This window comes from Anoplopoma fimbria, chromosome 21 (genome assembly GCF_027596085.1).
Source record: "Anoplopoma fimbria isolate UVic2021 breed Golden Eagle Sablefish chromosome 21, Afim_UVic_2022, whole genome shotgun sequence".
Classification (NCBI taxonomy): domain Eukaryota; kingdom Metazoa; phylum Chordata; class Actinopteri; order Perciformes; family Anoplopomatidae; genus Anoplopoma; species Anoplopoma fimbria.
This window is the reverse complement of record NC_072469.1, coordinates 11,648,943-11,673,455: the sequence shown is the minus strand read 5'-3', so window position 1 is coordinate 11,673,455 and position 24,513 is coordinate 11,648,943. Positions and strand designations below refer to the sequence as shown.

At 41.5% G+C, this 24,513-nt stretch overlaps 1 protein-coding gene across 1 annotated transcript in view; it reads right to left on the bottom strand.

The window, feature by feature from the left end:
- LOC129110685 (E3 ubiquitin-protein ligase HECW1) overlaps window positions 1–13,081 on the bottom strand; it is a 62,170-nt gene extending 49,089 nt beyond the window's left edge. The window contains 4 exon segments of the mRNA XM_054622852.1: window positions 5,309–5,403; window positions 7,920–8,027; window positions 8,930–9,251; window positions 13,023–13,081. Of these exon segments, the coding sequence (XP_054478827.1) occupies window positions 5,309–5,403; window positions 7,920–8,027; window positions 8,930–9,251; window positions 13,023–13,049 (552 nt within the window). The 5' untranslated portion in view covers window positions 13,050–13,081.
- Window positions 13,082–24,513: the final 11,432 nt, after the last annotated feature.

Below are 24,513 nucleotides of genomic sequence, written 5' to 3'. Positions count from 1 at the left end.
GAGCAGGTCTGGTGGGGATGCGTGGTCAAATGTCATTAATAATGTCCATCAGTCAGCAGCAGTCATGGGCCTCCTGCTATAGGCCTTCAATGGAGATAACTATGATGTACCTGAAGCAACAATCCATCCATCCATCTTGAGCTGAACTATACTGTATACTGGTTGGGACCTAAATAGGACAAAATAATATTTGGTAAAAATTGGAGTATCACAGTTACATAGAATCAGCTTCAATGGGTTGGTAGATATGCTTAATTCCATATATGTGTGTGAAAAAATGCACCAAACCAAGCAGGCAGTTGAGCTTGTGTTATTCTATTCCTATTTATTCACCAAAGTCCTATCATCATGTAACACGTAGAAATCTGCCGTCACAAATGTTTACCAATGAAATCTGTAACAGTTTAATGACATTATAAAATAGAGGAAGAGGTGACATGAGTGTGGCATTGTTTATCAACCTGCATATGCCACATTGTATTTATTGTGTGATTGTTCCGAGTCATCACCACAGGATGGTGTGACCCGACACAACCAAAGACACCAGATCAAGGTGAATGACTGAATGACAAGAGCAGGAGTTAAATAGAACATGAAAAGGTTTACACATGTGCAACTGTAACTTGTATTCAATGTTTATTAATAACACACCTGTAGTAGCTGACAGGATATGACATAAAGCCAGGTAGAGGGGGTCCAGGGGAAGAAAATATTTGTGAGTTTGATACATAAATAAAGCCTTTAGGGTTGTTTTGAGATATTATTGTTTATGTAAAAACTTCATAACTTTAATGGTGTTTCTGTTAATGGTGAATATATTGTTAATTTATGTATGTACATATAAATATATATATATATATATATATATATAATGAATATGTATTGCTTAACATACTGATGGTATTGTTCATGCGTGTCTAAAGCAACTAAAGCTGTTAGATAAATTTAGCTAACTAGAAGTATCATTTTGCAGAAAATAAAAATACTATAATAATACAAGTTCCTTCAATTTGAGCTGAGTACAATACTTGAGTAAATGTACTTTGTTAAGTTCCAGGTCTGGTAAATAAGTTGAAAAATGCCACTAAGTTAGCGAATGCTTGCTAACATTACCAATCAGGAAGCTGGCTTTTAACAGTTCGTCCCGTTTTTTTTACGTGGCGTCTGTTACAGGCTCTTTATTGCTCAGTATTCAGGCCATGGACAATCATTTTAAAGTAGTTAACCTTAGTTCAAAGATGACAAGGGTGACAATGGACGTTAATGTTCATTCACATATTCACAAACATTCAACAAGGGGTCTTCTCTCCTCACTGACTCAGCACTAAGGACTGTGAAGTTTCTGTTTTCTGTTGTTATCTCTGATAGTTATGATAAACAACAGTGAATCTATCTGCCCAGTATTCTTTACAATATCACCGCCTAATAACTGTTGAGTTACTGCTCACAGTCACTGTACCAGCTGGTAGCTCCCTCTAAAACCACAAATTGTTGTTTTTTGCATTTGCATTTGCAGAGATTAAATGTGCTAAATTCATTATCCTGAGCATTAATATAACATCAAACAACTATTGTCTACATGAAGATATAATGGATTATGTGTACTTGAGCAGAGAGTGAAAGCCCTCTTCCTCTGTGTGTGTTGTCATCAGAGTGTCTCTGTGCTTTGTTTACATATAGCCGGGCTGGTCGCCATGCTTTAGTGCATGTCAGTGCATGTGAGCGAGCCCCGCTGGCTAGCTGATGGCTGCCACTGAAACTCATTAAAATGAGTTACAAAACAAATATGTATGCCCGTTATATGTCTCATACCAAGTCTTAGTGCTAAGCTAGGCTAACAAAGCCTGAATCCACCTCTATATTTAACACACAGACATAAGATTCATATTGATATTCTCTTCTCACTCAAGGAAACCCAGATTAAAGACGTGACAAAATGCTGAACTATTCCTTTATCAATTAAGCTTTACAGTCATTCAAAGGTTTGGGTGCTCCTGCCACAAAATGGGTCCGGTCTGAGAGGACTGCTCTATGTGTTTGAATGGTCCTAAATGCATTTTGGTTGTAGAAGGTCCTCCATTTACAAACAGACGCACACAGAACAAAACGCTGTACAACAGATCAACCAGAGTGACAACTGAGAAGACGGAAAGAGACAAAGATCCCTCTGAGCCGCCACTCAATGACAGCAGAAGACATCACCAGGCGTTTAAAAGACTCTGAGGTGGTCCCCTTCCCTATCTTTTTAGACTAAAGCTTTCACTGAAGATCTGGTCCTAATACAGCACATGTTCACTTCGGTTACCATGGTTACTCATTACTGGACAGCATTACTGTCAGTATTAGCTAGCTTCTCCAAAAATGACAAGAAAGAGAATACAAAAAGCTAAATGAAGACAAACTGGACAGAAGATGAGAATGTTGTTCACCTGAAAGAATATGATATATATAATAAATCATTTTATTTTCATTAATACTGTATAACTGCGCATCTCTCATAGTGTGCAATGGGTTTTCCCTGTCCCTATAAATGAATCTTGGTATATCCTCCTCCTCATCTGCAATTTTCCATAAATTCAGCCATTAGCCTATTCACACAAACTATTTTGCATTTAAGTAAAATGCTAAATAAGGACCGTCTAGCAACTCAGAGGGAAATGCTTAAGTACCCTAGGGGCAAACACTCAGAGATCAAAGAATTTTCTCTTACATCCAAAGGAAGTCCTTGATTTTATGAAACCACATTTTTTCCTAGGCATCCTTAAATGAAAATGCAAATGCAACTCCGTGGTTTCATGTTTCCTGCAAATGTAAATAATACATTTGGTGTCCAAATTATACTGTATTTATCTAAAATAGTAACATCAATATAACAGGTTTTAAATGGCAGTGTACATTAGCTCAATGAAGCGTCAGAGATAATGCAGAATAAACTGGCACACCAGTGTCATAAACGTAAAGCAAAATACCAAGCAGCTGTGTTTCACCATGCTTGGTATTATATTACAGAAGTTGAACTGGACACTTCACAGATCAGATGCATGTGCCTCTCAAGACGCTGAGAGAAAATAAAGGCAGATGACTGAACGAGCCGTCACAAGCATCTGTGTGAGAAGAAAGTGAGTATTTATGGTTACCCAGGCTATCCAGCTGAGCCTCGTCCTCCTCCCGCTCCTCCTCTCAGGGCGGCTGGGAGACAGCAGTCCCAGCTGGAGACACATGCCGTCCATCACACCCATACAAAATCAAACGCTGTGTCCTCTCAGTCTAGAGCAAACGACAGGCAGAGCAGACAGATCTTCCAGTCCTCTGCTGTCTCTCCTCTCTGCTTCTTCTTCTTCTCCTCCTCCTCCTCCTCGTTCTCCCTTTGTGGTGTCGGCCCTTAACCCGTTTGACCCGGTGCTTTCCCACCCCTTGCTTCCAAAAACCTGAATGACTCACCTGGAGTGGACTGTCTTCTCCTATCTCTGCTCCTCCCTCCCCTCCTCTCTCCCCCCTGTCTCCCTTCCTATTGCGGTTATTTTTATTCATTTGTCCTCAGGAAGCAAGTGCAGATCAAGTTCAGGGCCCATCAGCATTTCCAGGGGCCCAGAGCAGCAGAACTGGGAGGCAAACACTGAAACCCAATATCCTGGCTGGACACCAGGGTCTGGCTGATGGAGGCTTTAGAAGGGCTGTGACAGTGTTGATATGCTGATAAGTTAGATTGGTATAACGGCTTCAAAGAACCTAGATCTTCAAGAACCTATTTATCATGTGACCACTATTCAATTCACTAGCCAATGGCCGTGCACAGGCCATCTGTCATCATGCATTACATTACATTACATTACAGTCATTTAGCAGACGCTTTTATCCAAAGCGACTTACAATCAGTAGTATATTACATATCATTCACCCATTCACACACTGATGACAGGCTACCATGCAAGGTGCCACCATCAGACTCTAACTAACATTCATGAAACATCCAGTCCACACCGATGGCAAGCCTTCGGGAGCAATTTGGGGTTAAGTGTCTTGCCCAAGGACACATCGACTGCCGAAGCCGGGTATCGAACCACCGACCCTCTGATTGGAGAACTACCTTGCTCTCCACTACGCCACAGCCGCCCGACTCCAGCCGCCCGACGCTGCGAGTGACTCCAGGAAAGTCACAGTCATAGAGGCCACAGGTTTGGATACCCAAGGCTCCACAGTAAAAAGCACTAGGTTGCCATTAGCAACCATTCTGAGAAATTGGTAATCAATTCTTGGCCTTTGGTTGCCAGAGTGGCAGCCAGTTTTTAAAATATAAAAAAGTAGGGCCAGCAATAGGAATGCACCAAAAACTTTTTTTAGGACCAAGTACAAGTACTAACATTTGAGTACTTTCCGATACAGAGTACCGGTATGAGTTGTTCATAATACGATAGACAGGATATAAGAAGTGAACGTAGTCATTGTGACCTCACCCATTGGTTTGTGGACTGATGTTATGAAGCCTCGAGTTCGGCGATTTAGCTTTTGCCATCTTGGATTGCAGCTGTCGCCATGTTGTGTATATAGCAACCAATAAATGTAAGTTTCTAAATGGACCGTCCATTTAGAGTCAAATGGTTCTGTTCATTGGTTGCCAAGAAAAACAACATGGCGAACACAAGGCTTCCTGACAGCAGTCAACAAACCAATGGGTAATATTTATACACTGACAAATAAACTGTACACACACTGCACTGTTACGTCCACAGCTGTGACATTACTGCTGACGTCAAGAGTGACCGTCTCACACACACGAGCAGATTCAAGTTCTTCGTATGCAATTGAGCTATGAGCCGTGCAGTGGTGTCTGACTGATACGGTTAGCTTTATGCGCTCACTACTGAGAAACACACAAGTATATAGATTTATAGAAAGTAAAAATATTTTTACTTCATCAAAAAAATATTTCAGTGATCTCCAGCCTCTGCCTGTGAGACACTATGAGCAGGTTGCTGTTATCTTGCTAAACTCTATGTTCATCTGATGCTGTATCCCAAGTGTTGAGAGGATTAGCTCCAATTCTTTGAAAGCTCCTTCAAAGAGCAGAGCCTTTCTCTGCTAAATCTGACTGATTATAACCGTTTGCAATGGATGGTCAATTCTTTGATGCAATTGAAATGTACTTAGTGTCTTTTAATGCAGCGCTGTTCTTTCAACAGAGGTGTAGCTGCAGCGTAGCTACCTCAGAAATAAAGAGGCTCGGCCGCCATTCAACAGATACTGAGTAGTATTAGTCTCAGGACGCTGCCTGTGTCAGAATAAAGCCATGAGGGGTGGAGGGACTCACGTGTGCTGGGACCTTCTTTATGGTGATGCTGGGTGTGGTGGCCCTCAGTGCCCCGGTGACACCGTGGTAGTACCTGAAGCAGACCTGGGTCTCCGCTGAGGAAGACACACACACACACATGAAAGTAGGAGAGGGGAGGTGGCCATGATGGAGAGAAAACAAAACAACAGTTAGTTTGCTTGAACACTGAATCCAACTCCATACTGTCTTTTAAAATAATAAGAATTTTAAACAGAAACCAAAATCTAAAGATCCCAGTATGACACATTCAAAAATAAAAGGTTTTGTAATTTTACATTGTTTATTTGTGAAGTCCCATGTGATCATGTTCATATGAAATGCAGTGATGAAAACATTTTGAAATATTTATCATATTTCCCAACAGTTTAAGCAGATAGATAAAGGAGAACAAAGTAACCTTTTTTTCATGTATTTAAATGATCATCTTTGTTATCTATAATTTCTTGGACTACATAGTCTTTTGAAAAATAGTGGGAAGTAGAGCAACAAAAAAAAATAATGTAAAAGGCTTGGGGGACCCGAGGAGATTAAGGTCATGCTAAAGCTGCGTGTTTTTCTGCTTGTTTGGGCAGACACACTTAGATGATTTGACGAGAAGAGGGGGAACACACAGCGACACTGCACGCAAGTGATTGAACGTACACAAGTTAGCCCGGCAGCTTGTGTCAGCAGCGTCTCACAGACAGGGAGGAAAAAATATAGTGACTTCTATTTGAATGTCCCTTCGCGGTTTGATAACACTCATTTTATGAAAACACTTAATGTTCTCAGTTTAAGTACCCTTTAAAGGAGAACAAGTACATAGAAAACCTCGTTAGGAGATGCCGGGAATAGTTGGAGTACTTATTACGACACAAAATGATGTAAGCTAAATGTACACAACATCCACAGCCAGAACAGTTTGTTCAAGCAGCTTTCAGTCATTAAAGGTAACAATCACTGTAACAATTACAGCACAGGGCAGCCCTGTTTCCTAGAAATTACAATTGTATTACTAAACTGTTCTCCGGGGTCCACATCCTATTTGTGAGGAGGTTTCAAGGAACCAAACAAACGTGGTTAAGATCTCAGTTAAATGTTAATGACTTGTCTCTCAACACTTTGATAGGATGGATACGATGACTGAATTCATTTCTACGGATGGCCATGTTGTTCTGTCCGTGGGTCAATCCACCACTAGATTGTAATATCTGGATTGCCATGAAAGTTTAGTACGGACAAACTTTTTTATTTATGTTCACAAGTAAACCCAAGTGAGAGTTCACATCAGCTGACGAGTAACATAAGAAGTCCCATTCTAGCCGGGTTTGGACCAAAATTCACCAAATGTACAGTATTATAAATGATGGCACCATCTACATGAATAATCTTCATTATGGACAAGCTGTGTGTTGAAAAAAAAATCACAGTATACTGGAGGCAGTGAAATTCTAATAGCATAATTCAAAAGTTTAATCTTGAGGCTAAAGTAACATTTTTGACAATGTTGGAGGGAAGAAGTATTTTTGTAGTCGTCATGGCACGATGGATTTTTTTCTACAGGATTAAGCATGACTTGCAGGCCCTTCTGGGTGGAGTTTGCATGTTCTCCCGGTGTCATCGTGAGTTCTCTACATGTTCTCCGGTTCCTCCCACAGTCCAAAGACATGCAGCTTAGGTTAACTGATGACTTTTAAATTGCCCGTAGGTGTGGATGTGAGTGTGAACGGTTGACTTTCTCTATATGTCAGCCCTGTGATGGTCTGTAGACCTGTACATGGTGAACCTTGCCTTCATCCAATCCCCCCCCCAACAATTCATTAATTTATTCCTTCCTAGATTTATCTAAGTTATTTTTTCAGTTCTGACTGATTGTTAAATTAGATAATAAAACAAAGTGCTATGGCATTCATTCTCTGTATGCATTTGTTCATGTTTAACAAAAGGATTAACCTGAGCCAGGTCATACATCAAGGGTTAGTTGTATACAGCTGTTAAAAAACAAATTATAACATGTATTTCTTTGGTTTTCAACACACTGGTTTTGGATCAGTACTCGCTGTCTGCCTAAACACAAGTTCAGGTATGGGAATGGGAAATGAAAAAGGAACATTTCTAGTTCCTAAATGGCAACACCTGGACGGCTTCACACTGATAAATGTAGTCTGCATCCACGTAGTATGCACAATTCCCCCGTACCCTAAACGCAGCGTTTGTGCACCATTTGTGACTGTCTCCCTGCACCCAATGTCTCCCTCTCCCTCCCTCTAATGATGTGCCTCTGTAAGCAACCCTGCTACTTTTTTCCTCATGCTGCTGCAGCACTCTCTGGGCTTAGAGGGTCAATCCACTCCACTTATTTGAGACAGGATCTAAAAACACCACAGTCAAGACCACTTGGCACTAAAACTGGAGACAAGGAATTGTATACTTTCCAAACAGATAAACAGGTAAAACATTTAAACATTTATCGAACAGCTAATGCAACTTGGATGAAGCGGTACAACTGATTTAACGCTGCAACATTATTGAGCTGATTTTAATGAGAAGCTAATTTCCTTCTGCAAAGGTGTCCTTCTGCTCAAAAATCAAGTGAGTTTTTGTTACTTACAGTCACTGAAGTTGGAGCTGGAGTCAATTTTCCAAACGATCTGTCCCCTGTGAGATCCGTTGATGCCTCGGTTCTTGTAGTCCAGGAAGTTCTCAGACAAAGCCTCATCTGAAAGGGGTGGAACAGTTGAAACCACACTGCTACTCCAACCTTTCCGAATGCTTTAGATTCCATTTCCCGTTACATTGTACTTTACAGTAACATAAAATGAGTTGATTCTCCAACGCCGATCAATTATACATGATATGAATCTCAATGTGATCAAATGTGTAACGTCACAATATTTAGGGAATTGTGACATGTTGAGGCATGACGACTAGTATAAATAAATATAGTTTATATATCAATATAGTAAAGATAGCAGAGTCCCTCCACAACACACACTCCGTCCTCTAGTAACTCTGTTGACTTTGAGACGTGTCGCGTCAGAATCTGACTCAGCTCAGGGGACAATGAGCGGGTAGAACCAGAGGACCGGTGTTACCCATCTGCACTGATCTGAAGTTAGTTAAGAATCCGGTTTATCATACCGTCTCTCAATGTAAAGCAAGGAATCCGTGCGTGTGTGTGTGTGTGTGTGTGTGTGTGTGTGTGTGTGTGTGTGTGTGTGTGTGTGTGTGTGTGTGTGTGTGTGTCCTTCACACATCGAGAGAACGGTTTATCCAATCTACTTCACACTTGGCTTTTTTTGGGTCTTTTGCTGGGGAAGAGAGAACGTGCAGTGTTGGTGCAGTTTGGACGCCTTCAGTAAAAAGAAACAAGTGTAGTGCTCAGAACATTGACAATTTACGCCGATCCTCTGATTGAAGGACCACTCTGCTCTACCACTGTGCCATAGTTGCTATGCAGTCGCTCTTAAAACAAGTCTGACCTGATTGCAGAGTGTCTAAACATCATCTGAACACTGACAGGGAGCGCTTGTTTTAACGTAGACTGTTTGTGGACTCATTAAATATACTTAAATGATTTTTATTCAGTCATTCAATGTCATTATGTCATATCTCACTTACCGACAAGATACATGCCAATCCAGTCCCCGGCATCCACTTCCTCCTTGATGTCCCACGTGATCACCAGGTCTTCGGACTGGCCTATGGTGTAGTGGGAGGAGCTGATGGCCAGGGTGGAGCGAGCGTCCGGGGAGACCAGATCGGTGTCACTGGTGGACCGCGGCAGCCCCAGCATGAAGTCCTCCTGGTTCAGACCGTTGACGGCGTAGCTGTCCGGGCCGTAGCTGTGGCGAACCGCGTCCTTGCAGCGCTGGCGGGTCTGGCTGCCGCGGGTCGGGGAGGCCATGGCCGCCAGGCCCAGGAACCGACTCTGGTACAAGTTCTGCAAGAGAACGCACAGCAAGAAGCTTTTACACAGATAACAAGGTAAAATAGTTTGTTCTGAACACAAAGAAAATCAATGGAGAAAGCACATAATCAGGGTTAAAGCCTGGCTAAGCTAACCAGAATCAGCTCTGAACCAGTCATAGCGGTCAGTGAAGGTGGAGACTTGGCAGGGGTCGCCTTGTCGGGTTTTGAACATGTTTTTTTGGGGGGGGTGTGCTGAACACCAGGTGTGAGGTTGCTCTATAAGAAGACGGCTAGGGTGTGAGGTTCATGGTCTGTACCAAAGATTTCAAACCATGAAACATTTGAGTGTTGAGTAATGACTTTTTTTATGACATTTTTATATATATATATATTTTTTAGCAGCTTCCTTTTACTATGTGTTGTTTAAAACATGTAACAAATATCTAAGTTCAGCCTTACAGGCCACTGATCAATGATTATGTATTCAACTTTATATTACCAATTTCAATGGCCATGTCTGTGAATGTGGATATTAAGACTCAATTCCAACATTTCCTTCCTTTCACCCATGTTTGAGCTTCCTGCTAAAAGCAAGCAGCTCGTGTTCAGTAGTACTTGACAACGTTGTCTTTCACTCCACTCCCTTGGTGGGCTGAGAAGCACAGAGCCGGTGTGTGAATCTAAATGATTTAGCAGCTTGCTGCAGCTAGAAGCTGAAAAGCAAGCTGCTAAATCTCTGCTTAGTCCACCAGTCATGCTGTGACTCTGTAGGGATGAACCAATCGGTCCTTTCTGTCCCAAATCTGATTTATTACTAAAAACGCAGATTATTGAGTAGATCAGAAACCTAAACTCTAATAACCAAATTTGGAGCAGTATCCCTAAAGCTTTACGAATACTGAAGCGTACGAGCTGGTTGAACTGAATGTTTGGTTTATTCCGTGGCTTAGGTAGCATTCTGGTTAGCTTAGCATTGTAGCTGAGGATGATGGGTTGTTGTTGGTGGGTTGAGCGGCATGCTGCCGGTGATAGCGTCATGCTAGTTAGATTGACATGGACAGTGGACGTACAGCGCTGTGCAATAGCTTGTCAAACTAATGCATGACATTAACAACTCAAGATGCTGAATGCAACCTAAACAGTTTGACTTTCCAAATCCATCCATTTGCTGTTAGTGAGTGGGTAGAATACATTAACAAGAGCAAATGTTTAGACTTTTAGTCTTAGACTCAACAACATATAAAGACTGTGGTCTCTAGATCAGTTACATCTGATAAAAGGTTCAGCACAGAGAGCCTTTTTAAAGCCTTCATCAAACATGATGAAAACTGTTCACACCAACCGGCACTAATATATATATATATATATATATATATATATATATATATATATATATATATATATATATATATATATATATATGTGTGTATATATATATATATATAAATATATATATATATATATATATATCAACAAACATTAGGATCATTATCCTGATGGCTTTAAGGATATTAAGCATTGTTCCCACTGGAATTTGTTTAATCCACACCGGATTTGAAACTGACTGCTCCTACTCTTAGATTTAGATTTAATTTAATTAGGTATATTCTTTTCTTTGTCCATTTTTGTAATATATTTTATAAATAATTTCCTTTATTTGTTTTTTTTTTTCTGTTTTTGGTTTATTTATTTTTGATCCTGTTCTCAAATACAATAATTTTTTCTACAATTTATCTTTTTTAAGTGTAAATGAAAATGAGCATTTACACAATGGTGTGCTGAATGTTTTAATCTGCTTCGGCTCAATAAAATAAAATAAAAATGAAACTGAACCTTTTTAACAACAGCAAACTACAAACCGAGTTAAGGACTACAAGACTGTCAGAAAGGCGTAATAACTACAACTATTACACTTCACCACTTTTCTGGGGAGGACCCCCCCTGCAGTGCTTGTTGAGGTCATTGCTATTGGTTGAAGTTATATGACCTCAAGTAGTTAGTGCCAATCCTCAGCTAGAATGCTACAAAGGGCCGGTCTTGTGATTCATAATAAAGTGTCAGAGAGGTACTCATTCAGGTCCACTGTCATTAGTAGTATCAATTCACTGGATTGTATTGTTTTAGTTTAACAATTTTGAGTACACAAAATATCAAAAACACCCTTAACATAATTCAAACCAACAGAACACCACTATAACCTCAGATATCAGCATGATGTTGAATCAAAATGTTTGATTAGATGTTACACATATTGTATTGTGTCCGCATCCTGTGTTCACTGGTAATAGTGTGAAGTATAATAGTATAAAAATAAATAAGTGTGTTTCCACAAAACCTACCTACTGAAAGTAAGAACATGTGAATTTGAACCTTTCATCACCCGTGAACATGTTTAAAGGTGTGAGCCCCTCAGAGTTGTGTGTCTGTCTGCGTGGACGCTGTGATCACTGCGTGATGTGGCATCATCACCAGCACGTCTGGATGTGAGGGAGGGCCGTCCATCGGATCAGAGAACGCTCTAGTTGGGAAGTAGCTCCGGGGCACGACTCGGCGACTCAGCCAGCCTTGACTGACTGTCCTAAATGCTGAGGACTGTGCGAGTGCAGTCGGTGATGAGGAGAAAGTCGTCTGCATGCACCGTGCGATGTTCATGTGTCTGCCTGTGTCACTGTGTGATACGGATATTAGTGAAAAGCCAGCATAGTTATTGATTTAGCCGAGGGTCGTACCAATATATGCTTTTTTCTTTTCATTGATTTGGCAAATATTGCAGAATATATGGGATGATAAATATATATTATATAATATATAATGCAGTAAATTTATATTTAGGAATTAACACGATTTAGCGATACTAAATGTAAAAAATGTACGTTGTACATAATTATATATATATTGCTACCATTTTTTTCTTTTCCAATAGCAAATCTGATTTGATGAGTTTAAACTATATATGTATATGCATATATACACATATTCCAAACAATAATTTCAACCACCCCGAAGTCAGTGTAAACCATCTAAAATTCTAAATGTTATCCTTAAACTTTGTTTTTTTTCGTCCGTAGATCATTCATATAAAAAAAACTGTTCAAATGATTAGAAGATAGATGATTGTATTTTTATTTGCTTTGATTGAAAAAACTGTGTGTCATTATTAGTTTTAATGATGCATTATGATCTGCATAGAGCTTGTGTTAGGACGTTAAACAGCTCATAATTCATCTCTAATATCTATTTCATATTGCTGTGAAGATATCTACTTCATACTACTGAGTTTATTTAAGATTCTCACAAAAAACTACATTTTATAACACATCATGATAACGTTAAAATGTACCTTTGCCAAATACTAATTTGAACTAAATGGAGCTTGAATGCATCATTTTGTAACACAATGCGACCACCGTTAACGTTATATAGCCAGGCAGGATTGTGCTTACCACCTGCTGCTAACAGCTAACAGATAATGGTGACTCGCTCTCCTCCTGCCCATTTCCTGCCAATTGCACATGTGCAGCACTGATCAGGAAGGATGTACGGATCTGGTAGAAAGTGAACTGGGTTGTAGTTCCTGTTGTGTGTAAATGTGCTGATGAATGATATGATAATGTGCTATCAGATCGTACTCACAATACCCGCTCCAGGATTTGAAGCTATGTTTGAGGCATTTCTGACACATCAGAATCGGAACAACTCTCTGTATTGCTAATGGGACCAGGCTTCAAAATCCCAAAATGCTACAGACAGACTGGGTGGTGGTAAGCAGGCAAATGGAGAAGGTGGGGGGTGGGGCACTGACCTTGATACTACAGAGCTGCATCAGCATAATGACCAGTCAACCCAAAGCAGACCAAAACCTGAGGGGAAGTGGGAGGAGAAGGGGGGGGGGGCGTGTTACAAACCACAGAAACTAAAAAGCACAGGCTGTGAATGTAGCAGGAGGGACTCAAGTATGAAAAAATGAACAAAAAAACACAGCATCATCACACGTTATCATACTTCCATCTTTGTCGGATAAAAATATGAATAATTGAGAGGGAGCAGAAGCACAGATGGACAAACAAGAGGAGGCGGAGAGACGAGGACGCTGACCTCCACACAGAGATAAACAGCAACAAACAGACAGCAACAAACAGACAGCACATCACATCGGATAATGACGCTCCACCGAAAACATATTCAACAACAGCGGCATCTCATTTTCCACATCTCTAGTTTTCATATCCATCGATGGTCACATGGTTGGCATTGCTCTCGTGGAGGGGCAAGCCTGCAAAGGGGGGAAATGTCAGCCGGAATACGATGTGTGCTTTTCTTTACATCAGTCTGGTCCTGTGGATGGGGCTGACCTCTGCTATGGCATGTTTGTGGGCTGTGTTCACTGTAGTATCAATACTACACTGTCCGTGTATGTGAGGACAGTACCCTTAGTTAATCTAAAGCTGCTGTAATCAATATCTCTATAACAGCATGATCGAAATGGCATTGTGGGAACGATGTGGAAGGGCTCTCTTGAAGTGAGGAACCTATGGAGAATTATCAGCTGAATCTAAAGCTCACTCAACTTAACGCAGCTGTTAAATGTTAGTTTCAGCTCATTGTCCAGCACAACTTTACTGTCTTGGTTTCTAGCCCTCGCTGCTTGGTACCGAAACAGCAGACAGGCAGAGTAGTGATGAGCGGGTCAGAGTGTTCTTTTAGCGTGCGTTAATCAACCACCAGAACCCAACCCGACACCCAAACAGACTACTTTATGCATGCTGTATTGGAGAAGACTTGAAACTAGAGATTGAGACCATAAACTCATGTTGACAATGTTTACTGAGGGAATAAATCAAGAGAGAAGTAGAGTCATTTTCTCATAGACTTCTATACAACCAGAGGAGTCGCCTCCTGATGGACACTAGAGAGAATGCAGGTTTAACGCACTTCAGCATGGCTTCACTTTTCAGAACCGGAGGATGGTGCCTGGTCAGGACTGAGGTCTGTGAAAAGGACAGACTTGACCGCTCATCGTGTCTGTGTGTGTGTGTGTGTGTGTGTGTGTGTGTGTGTGTGTGTGTGTGTGTGTGTGTGTGTGTGTGTGTGTCTTTGACAGATAGAGCAACAGAGAGAGAGAGAGGGGAGTGGTAGATGGACTGTTGCCCGCAATGTTACCCCAGAGCGCTGCTCGGTCACTTTTGACCCGCCCGCCAAAACCCGCAATATCTTCTCATAAGCACACACAAACCCTCCTGACCCAGTGGGTCAGTCGCGGGTCGACCCAGGCAACACAGTCAGCGACAAGCTGGTGAACATAATGGAGCGTTAGGAATAAAAGAGCCGGATGTTCTTCTCAGTTAATAGTTAATAGAGACCAAAGCAAAGCTAATAGAGAGTGAATATGGGACTTAAATTCATCGGGTTGACATAAACACAACTCCAAATGAAGAGTGTGTCTCTGTAAATAAGCAACTGTTGGCTGATAAGTTCACCATATCAACTCGGCTCTGACGAGAATACAATTCACTCCTTTGTTGATGGTGCTTTCAAGGACAATCTGACATCTAAGAGGGCCAGCTGCTGAATAGCAAGTTCAATCAAAGAAACGACTGAATTCACATATTCATTTATTTTAATGTCCCTACTGTCTTATTACCTCCCTGTATTTTTCTCCAGCCATCCTGTGACTCCAGCAGTGGTTCTGTCCTGGCTGTAACTAACCAATGAGGGGTGAACACAAATGCATATAAACACAAAGGGGTGCACAATGTGACACACATTAGCACAGAGGCACATACAGAAACTATTCCTGCTGCTGTTTCACATCATGTTCAAATCCCTACAGTCCTCATTAGTCATGTAGAACCATATTAGTAGGATGCCCAAGATAGCTCCACACATTCACAAACTCTCTCTCTCTCTCACACACACACACACACACACACACACACACACACACACACACACACACACACACACACACACACACAGTAATCTCCTGGGAAATATCCCCAGTTGTCTTCTTCTAGTTGTTCGGACACTTGCACAATTAAACAATATAATTGCGTTGCAGACTACATGATTATTAATTCTGCACACATTTTTAGAGCATGCAAAAGCTTCTGCTGGAAATAATCCTTAATGATCTCCCTGATGATCACTACAGAGGAAGCCCTCCTTCAGCTCATTGTTCACATAAAGATGGGTAACCATAGCTATGATGTCATCGTTCCTGTCCACGTGAACACGGGACTCTGTAGCTGCTCTATTCTTCACTTCAAGTGAAAGCTGATATGCAATGCGTGTGTGTGTGTGTGTGTGTGTGTGTATTTGCACTGATGTGTTTCATGAAAAGAGTACAAAATAAAACAATAGTTAATATGTTGTATTGTCAGTATTCTATTGCTGCCAATGCTAGTCTTTAACGTGAAGTGAATATTGTGAGATGATTGGATCACATTTTGGTAATGGCAGTGACTATTGTGTAGTGATTGATGGCATCATACTAATATCCATGTTTTCATAGAAAAACCCTACAAACATACTGTTTAAAGTTGTTCACAAGGGAGGGAGGAGACACATAAACAACACACTAAGTTGACAAATAGATGCTCAAAACTATTCATAGCGGCAGCAAAACAAATGTATGACAGTTGCAACACTTCATCAACAAGTCAAAATGCTCTGAGAGAATTTGAGTTCCCTCTGCTAAACAATTACGCATTGTATATGTCTAGGGCTTTTATTGTGAAAGGTAAGAACAGGAAGAGAGGATCTGGTCTGCAATGCTTTTGTCTAGGTTGAAATGAGTAGTAAAGTTTGCTGTCTTGGTTCAGACTGTGGAACCTCTGTGTTGTTGTACAATTTAGAGTTGATGCTTTTATTTACGTTATGAGGGCTCAGAAAAATGGTAATAAAAATTAAAAAAATTGCATGACATATAAAACAGATCGAAAAAATATGTATTCACCTGCAAAACAATAAAAAAAAAAAAAACACCGTTGTGTTAATATCTTAAAGTTCTCTTTGGAGTCTCCCTTGGTTGCTTAGTTATACACTTTCTGTTTGTGTGGATGTCAGCGACTGCTTTGTCATGCTTCAAACTGTGTGATAAACCCAGAACAAGTGGTGCTGTCGGTTTGGTCTGCATGGGTCTGATCACAGAGCAGTATCTCCTGAACAAGATTAGGAGTCACACAAGGAAGATGAAATGTTAAACTGATGCTCATTTTAACTTTCTCTATGCACAGAGAGAGGCAACACCGGCACTGAAATCTAATCTAAAGAGCTCAGAACATAACGAATTAGAAAAAGAAACATGTGCAAATTTAACATATAATGTAAACAATGTCAAAGGTTAACCACTGCTTGTGGTTACAAGGGGAGATAACTGGGGGTAAGATAAATAGCTGATAACTAAAGATGATCCGGCACCAGGCCCAGTACTCAGTAGACTACTAGTCCTCATAGGCTACCTGGGTTCACCTCTGGGACCTCAGCCAACCGCTGCAGAGCTCCATTTATCTCTGCGGCTTCGTAAAAAGAGAAACTGTACACCAGCAACGCCTTCAGTCACACTTTCTCTGCATACATTAGCTAATGTTATCCTAAACTGGGTGCCAGTTATGATACATGCATATTCATATTTATGAGCTAATGGGAAATGACAGGCCTCTATGGAGTTTAATGGAAAACCACCAAAACGAATTGTTAAAGTAATAGCCCTAAAGCGTACAAATAATAATAATAATAATAATAAAAAGGCCAAAAAATAATAGCAATGAGAGAATAGAGAATGCATAAAATGGCATTTAACATTTTTTAATATATATACATATATATATATATATATATATATATATATATATATATATATATATATATATATATATATATATATATATATAGGTAGGTAGGTGTGGATATGATGGTCACCAACTGAAGGACATGATCATTTACTCAAATTAAATTCCTGACAACTTGACAACCACCATCATTGGCACTTTTTGTAAAAAGTGATGTGCATTTTTTTCACTTGCAATTGTTTGTTTTGTTTTGTTTGCTAAACCATTGTGGACTGATTACACCAGACCACAGAGGGAAACAAAAGGGAAATGCACGTCGTGTTGTTTAGCTCCAGTATTTAAGAGGATTTTTGAGGATGGGAATCCCCACTTAAGGGGGGGGGACCAGTAGTAGGCTACATCCCCAAATCAAGAGCGAGTATGGGGCGAAGCATCTGCAGCGCCGGTCCATCACGCCAAAACACCATTACTCAGATTATTAACCGCTTTAATTGTCACGTCGCTTATTGGCAAATGTGGACGTTTAACACGAAAGATGACATCAGACATTCTCAGAGTCGTACACATCTAACGGCTCCCACTAACGCAGCATCAGCCTGGTCGGTAAATATAAACCTCTCATTTAGGACCGATGTGACTCGCTTGCAACGACAGGGACTTAAGCCGGAGGAGAACCGTGTTTGGCCGGTTAACCGCCTCTAAAAAAAGACAACCATATGTCCCACTGGTTGTTTTCTACCGTGTCCTTACCGACCAACCCAACGTAACGCTAATCACTCCATGTTGTGAACGGGATTCCGGGGATGACACACAGCCTATGCGGGCTACGGAGCGATGGACGGGCCGCTGCTGAGAGACCGATCCGACGGGGCTACATCACCTCACGTAGCACGGCAACAATGGAGACGACCTACCTGGGATAAAAGGAGCTGCCGGTGGATCATTCTCCAAAAGGTAGGGGTGAGAACTCGAAGCAGCGCACGGTTGCTAATTCCCACCGGGCTCCATTTCGACGGTTAACGGAGGAGGAACACAAACAAACGGAGGACCGAGTAAAGGGGCCGGCGAGGCACGCGAGAGAGGCTGGAGTCACATCCTTTTGGACCAAAGTCAAGCTAGCTACAATACCAACAAGCATTTCCGGCCACCGCCGAAATCGGTCATTACAAAGCCGCGACCTGTGAAGGTGTTTGATGGGGGATTTTTGTTCAATGTTTTTAAATCAAAAAGCACATTTTCTATGATAAGCATGTGATATACGGGTGTGGCAAATACGCTGTATGTGTAGAAATAATGGAGTTAGGCAATCACGATTTAAAATAGGCTTTTATTTTGAAGGCTCCTCTTCTGGTCGTGCTCGAGATAAATGTGTCGGAGAGAGCTGGGTACCAATGCCTCACAGCCAATCGGAAAGCGCGCCTTTCTCTTCGCGTGCGCTGCTTTCTCCTCGCGCACGTGAAGATGTAAGCCAGCACACGCGCACACGGTGGCGCGGGCGCAGTTATTATCCACATCACACTTTACTCTCGTGCAGGGAGCTGACGTGAGGAGGCGGAGCGCGGCAATTACATCACTGTTCACTTCAGCGTGGAGGTGGGAATATAGCGGGGGAACAGGAGAGAAACGCTAGGTTACTAGATGGTAAATACTCAGCTTTCATGTAGTAGCCTTGAAATATTACTGAGACATGCAGTTAAAAAAAAATCCAGGTTTAAGGATATAGATATTGGACTACTATTACAATTTTGTAGCTGGTACTATTACATTACATTACATTACAGTCATTTAGCAGACGCTTTTTATCCAAAGCGACTTACAATCAGTAGTATATTACATATCATTCACCCATTCACACACTGATGACAGGCTACCATGCAAGGTGCCACCATCAGACTCTAACTAACATTCATGCAACATCCAGTCCACACCGATGGCAAGGAGCAACTTGGGGTTAAGTGTCTTGCCCAGGGACACATCGACTGCCGAAGCCGGGTATCGAACCACCGACCCTCTGATTGGAGAACTACCTTGCTCTCCACTACGCCACAGCCGCCCCGACCATGTTCACGAGAATGGACCAAGCAGAAGAATATAGTACATGAAATAACATGAAAATGAATAGTAGTATCATTACTTATATATAAGTAATGTCATTTCAAAATACAACTTTCCTTTCGTAAACTTAATATTAATATTATGTAAACCTGTTATTCTTGATTGGAAGACGGTGTAATTATAAAGTGCCAATGTGTTCTTGTGAAAAGAGGCAGGATGACATTTTATTTGGATTATTTCACAACATGTTTTCTGTGGCCTATTCGTTCATCATAATGGCTCACGTGTTTCATATTGAAAATGCGGGTCTTTCCATAATATTACTGAGATTTTGCAGAGACCTTAATCGTTTCAAGCAGGAATTACAAAACGTCCCTTATATTACAAAAGAAACCGTTACCACATTTTTTCCCCCAATGTTTTCTTTCTGTGAAAGAACCCCCCAAAAAGAGTCCCCAACCCCCGTTGATCTCTTGCACTCACTTTATTTTCCAACTTTTCTTACATCAGGTAAAAGTAATCCAAAGCAAAAAAAGAAGAAATCTCAAAATTGTTCTGTTGTATTAATTCCACATTTGCACGTAATGGACCACAAATATCAATATGCACGTCAATAAAGCGTTGCATTATTAGCTATATTTGTGTCAGTAATCTGTAGCACAACACTATTCATTGCACAACACTGTTCTGTAACTTTTGTTTAGAATTGAAAAAGTAACGAGTCTATTGGAGAAATAAAACACTCTGCCTTACTAACAGATGCAACATAGTCATAGTTAACCTGCTGGGTGTATTTTATGACTGTGTTTCCTACATTTTATTGACGTATGGGCATCGTGTCTATCAGTAAGACAAGGAGAAAAGAGTGGGTAGAAAAATAAAAAGGAGAGGTGTAAAACCAAAGATGTGGTGTGATATAAGACTCAGAAGATGAAGAAGAAGGGTGAGGCGTCAGAGAAACCAGAAGTTATGGAAAAACAAAAAGAAAGAGTCAGAAGAGCATGGATAGGTGGGACGACACATTACATTACATTACATTACAGTCATTTAGCAGACGCTTTTATCCAAAGCGACTTACAATCAGTAGTATATTACATATCATTCACCCATTCACACACTGATGACAGGCTACCATGCAAGGTGCCACCATCAGACTCTAACTAACATTCATGCAACATCCAGTCCACACCGATGGCAAGCCTTCGGGAGCAACTTGGGGTTAAGTGTCTTGCCCAAGGACACATCGACTGCTGAAGCCGGGTATCGAACCACCGACCCTCTGATTGGAGAACTACCTTGCTCTCCACTACACCACAGCCGCCCCACAGCCGACACAAAGACACACAGAGGGATAAGACGGACAGACCCTGTGAACATGGTGAAGTGTTCTTAGTGTAGTTCCAAACAAGAAGAGAGGGAGAACAGCAGAGAATAGCCACAGCGGGACATTAAGAGCGGTGCTTCTGTAGAAACGGTGGCTCCGTCTGATGGACTGTCTGCGTAAAGATCATTTCCACAGGAAATGAATGCAAAGAGAATGCACTTTACATACATTTACTCAAGTCTCTGCAGTTCTCTGTGTTAACGCAGAAAAAAGCAACAAATCGGTTTTCCAGCATCACTGGATACGTGATATACCACTCTTCCTTTTTCAGAGTCCAGATTAAACAGGTTTAATAATGTCTTCTCTTTCCTTTTATTAACTAGTGTACAATAGAATGACCTGATATATGCCCATCGAGTTTTCATTGGACAATAATCTGAATGATTTCGGACAGCAAACATTCTTAACAGAGAAGAAGTGAGCTGATTTCACCACAGTATCACACAGTAAGAGAAAACTACACACACTGAAGAACAGCAGAAGGATAATAATAATAATTATTATTAAGGATAAATCAATGTCAAAGGTTTATAGTATCTTGTTGATAATGTACCACATTGGTCTATACAGTGAGATAGTGACAATGCAGATCAAGTTGCTCACCTGACAGCAGCTGAGAGCTAGGGACAATAATCCCTCGTTATATGTGCTACTGCAGCCTCCAGGTATTTTGACTAGTAGAGCGTTTGGGCTGCAGTGGGGGGTCTTCCCTCTGACCGGATCTCTGAGTCTCTGCCTCCCTCTCACTCAGAGACTTCTTGAAGAGGTGAGTTTTCCCTCGTTATATGTGCTACTGCTGCCTCCCTTAGAGTCTCTGCCTCCCTCTCACTCAGAGACACCAGTGTAGAGAACGGAGAAGGAAGTAGCTCTGTTTGAGACTGTTTCCAGACTAAAGGATCCTTCCCACTGTGAAGCGGCTATGAGATTCATCTAATGCAAAGGGGTGAAGTTACATCTGTGTGGACAATAAGTCACACAATGGTGAGTTTTACACCTGATCAGAAGCACTTTTAGTTAGTTTTGGTTTACCAGCTCCGATGCAGAGCAGCGTACCGCCACTTCCCTTCCCTTCGTCTCATCTAGAGAGTCAAAAACAAGGTTCTGAGCCTGTAAGACCGTCTCAATGATGGTATAATGACTTTATTCCCATTTAATTACTACTCTATTCTCATAATATAATGTGTTTTTCCTCAGAATACTACAGCGTTATTCTTGAGGTTGATCATTGGGGAATAGATATTTGAAATAAAAACAAAACATCCGAGAGCATTGCTTCATAATATTGCATTATATTTTTATATTTTGAATCGTCACCTGACTTTTTGCATGAATAAAAACATTTACACCATAAACCGGTGCATAACAAATCACCAGAATGAAGTGATTGAGATTTAATCATCCTGGGGGAGGATCCAGACTGCTTAATATGTCCCTTCAATGTGGAACCATGCAGGTGTGATCAAATATATTCAGGTCCAAATAGTTACACTAAAACATTTAAATCAGAGTGTCGCATGATTCTGTGTTTCCCAAACATGTTGGCTTATCACACCTGGACCTGTTGTCAAGAAAGCCAGTTCATCACATGGATGGCTCACCTGGACGTCCTCATCACAAATACATTAAGTTTCTGTACGTCTTTGAGACCTTCAAACTTTGACTTTGTTTTTGTGCTAGAGAAGGTTCTAGTGCCACCTAGAGGTGGAGATCAGATCCTGCTTCTGACAGATTTATAGGTGCAATGTGTAATGTAACGACCAAACTATTGTAACTCTTTATGTTAGACATCTGTGTGTGTCTATGTTACTGATACGTGGCTTCACTTATGTAAAGTGGGAGGAATAGGAGACGCATCGTCTAGCTACATATACAGTCTATGGGAACACCTGACATGACTCCTGCAGTACTAATATTACTAATGGTGTGATAATGGACATTATACTGAGCTTATCAGGACAAGAACACATGGAGGAAGTGGAAAAAAAATGACTTGAATCTGCTGATTACTCATGAAGTTTGACACAATTTAAGAGGTTACATGGAGAAAAGGTTGGGAAACCCGCCGAGCACAGTGGGATATTCATCACCGTAGTCAATTGCTGCAGAGGTCGGAGAGAGTGGGCTGATTCTCTGGTGGCCTCTGCTGGACCGAAGCTGCTAGTGCGCCTGTATGACATCACTGATAAGAATGATTCTGCTGTATGTGGGATCTCTGTGCAAGGACTCGGTGAACATTCTGCCCGTGTTTGTGTGTAGGAGGGGGGGGGGAGGGAGGGAGGAGAGGAGGGGAGAGAAAAATGACAATATGAATGTAAATGAGTAACCAACATTACATCTTCCTGGGTTGGCTGCGCTCGTAGTCTCCTGATGTCTCCCCCGCCTTCCTGTCATCCCGCCCCCTCACATTATTCCCCATTCCCTTTCATTCCTCCTCAGTCCCCTCCACTCACTCACTGTCTTCACCCATCCCTCTCTTCCCCAAACTAACACCATCGCCTCCTCCCCCTCTTCCCACTTCCAGTTCTCGGTTTCATTTCCCCGGCCCCTCCGTCAGCTCCTCTCCATTAAGGTTGATTCATTGGAGAACAAGGAGAAACAGCTGCTTATTTGCCTTTCCACTGACTGAGACGTGAGAGGGAGGAGGAGGAGGAGGAGGAGGAGGAGGAGGAGGAGGAGAAGGAAGAGGAGGAGGAGGAGGGGATGGAGGATTTCTTATTTGGTGCTGTCCAGTAACCGCTTAGTCACGCGTGCAACTCCTGCAGCTTGACTCAGTTTGATTTTGACTGATATAAGGACAAAAACACGGGTCAACTCCTCTCAAAATCCCACTGGAGCTTGAGCCTTGATCACTTTGTCCAGCTTTGGTACGGATATTGTTGACTCGGAAATACTGTCCTAATAATTTCATCATGGCATATAACTGATTATCATTCATTTAGAAGCTGCCGCCAAGAGGCAATTTGTCGTGTGGCCAGCATTCAAATGCAAGTCAAGCAGGTGTCAAAAACAATAGCAATATGTGCTCTTGTGTTATGATTTGTTTTTTCAAATTGCGCTGTAATATGTTATACTTTAAAACTATTAGATTTACGGAAAGAAATTGTGATTATTAATATAGTTTTATGCCCGAGTCCATAAATACAGACATCATAGAGAAAACAGGACAGTGACAGATCTTATCCATAAACTGTCAGACTGCATAAGAGAGGTTATCTTGTTTGTGACAATGATCCTTCTACACGTCCTTATCTGCAAAGTAACATTAAATGAAGACAGATCGTGTTTTTAAATCAGAGAAAGTCTAAACTTCTACCTGATTTAAAACTTTAAAGTTGTCATGGTTCCTGCTCTGTGCCACTTGCTGGATGTGTGATTGTGTCTTAGTCAGCCCTTTTTGGTTGAGTGTGTGTGTGTGTGTGTGTGTGTGTGTGTGTGTGTGTGTTTTGTTTTCGTCTGTCCATTCTCCTCCCCCCGTTCCTCTCCGCCTCCCTCTCTCTTTCTCACACCTGGTAATCATCTGGAATCAGCACACCCTGCCTGTCATCAAGTAATCAAGTTGTCCCTACAGGAACCTGGTCCAACCGTTCAGTCCCCTCTGGATTATTGCTCCTCTGGACACATGGTCTGTCAGTGAGCCAGCTCTGGATGCTGGTCTGTTGGCTTCTTGTCCAACCTATTAGATGGTCTGCTGTCTGCCAGCAGTTCCCCTAAAACCTGTTCTCCTCGTCTTAAGGATTACCTGCCTGCTTTTCCCACCTCTCCGGTCTGCCAAGTCCTCCAGCCAGCTCATTACATGGGGTCTCCCTGTGCCAAGCCCCCACCTCTCTCTGAAGCTGCTCTCTGTCCCTACCTGCATCTTTCAGCAAAAACACTTGTTCTCACCTTACCTGCTGTTCAGATGTGTGCATGTGGGTCAACGTGTCCTAAAAAAAAACAGTTTATGTGATATCTTAGGAAAAAGCTACTCAAGTCAGAAACTCGTGTCAATTTACCCTCGTTACATGCATGGGATCTTTTCAAAATAAACTTCCCTCCTCACAGGAAACAACTTTAGTCGGGATTAA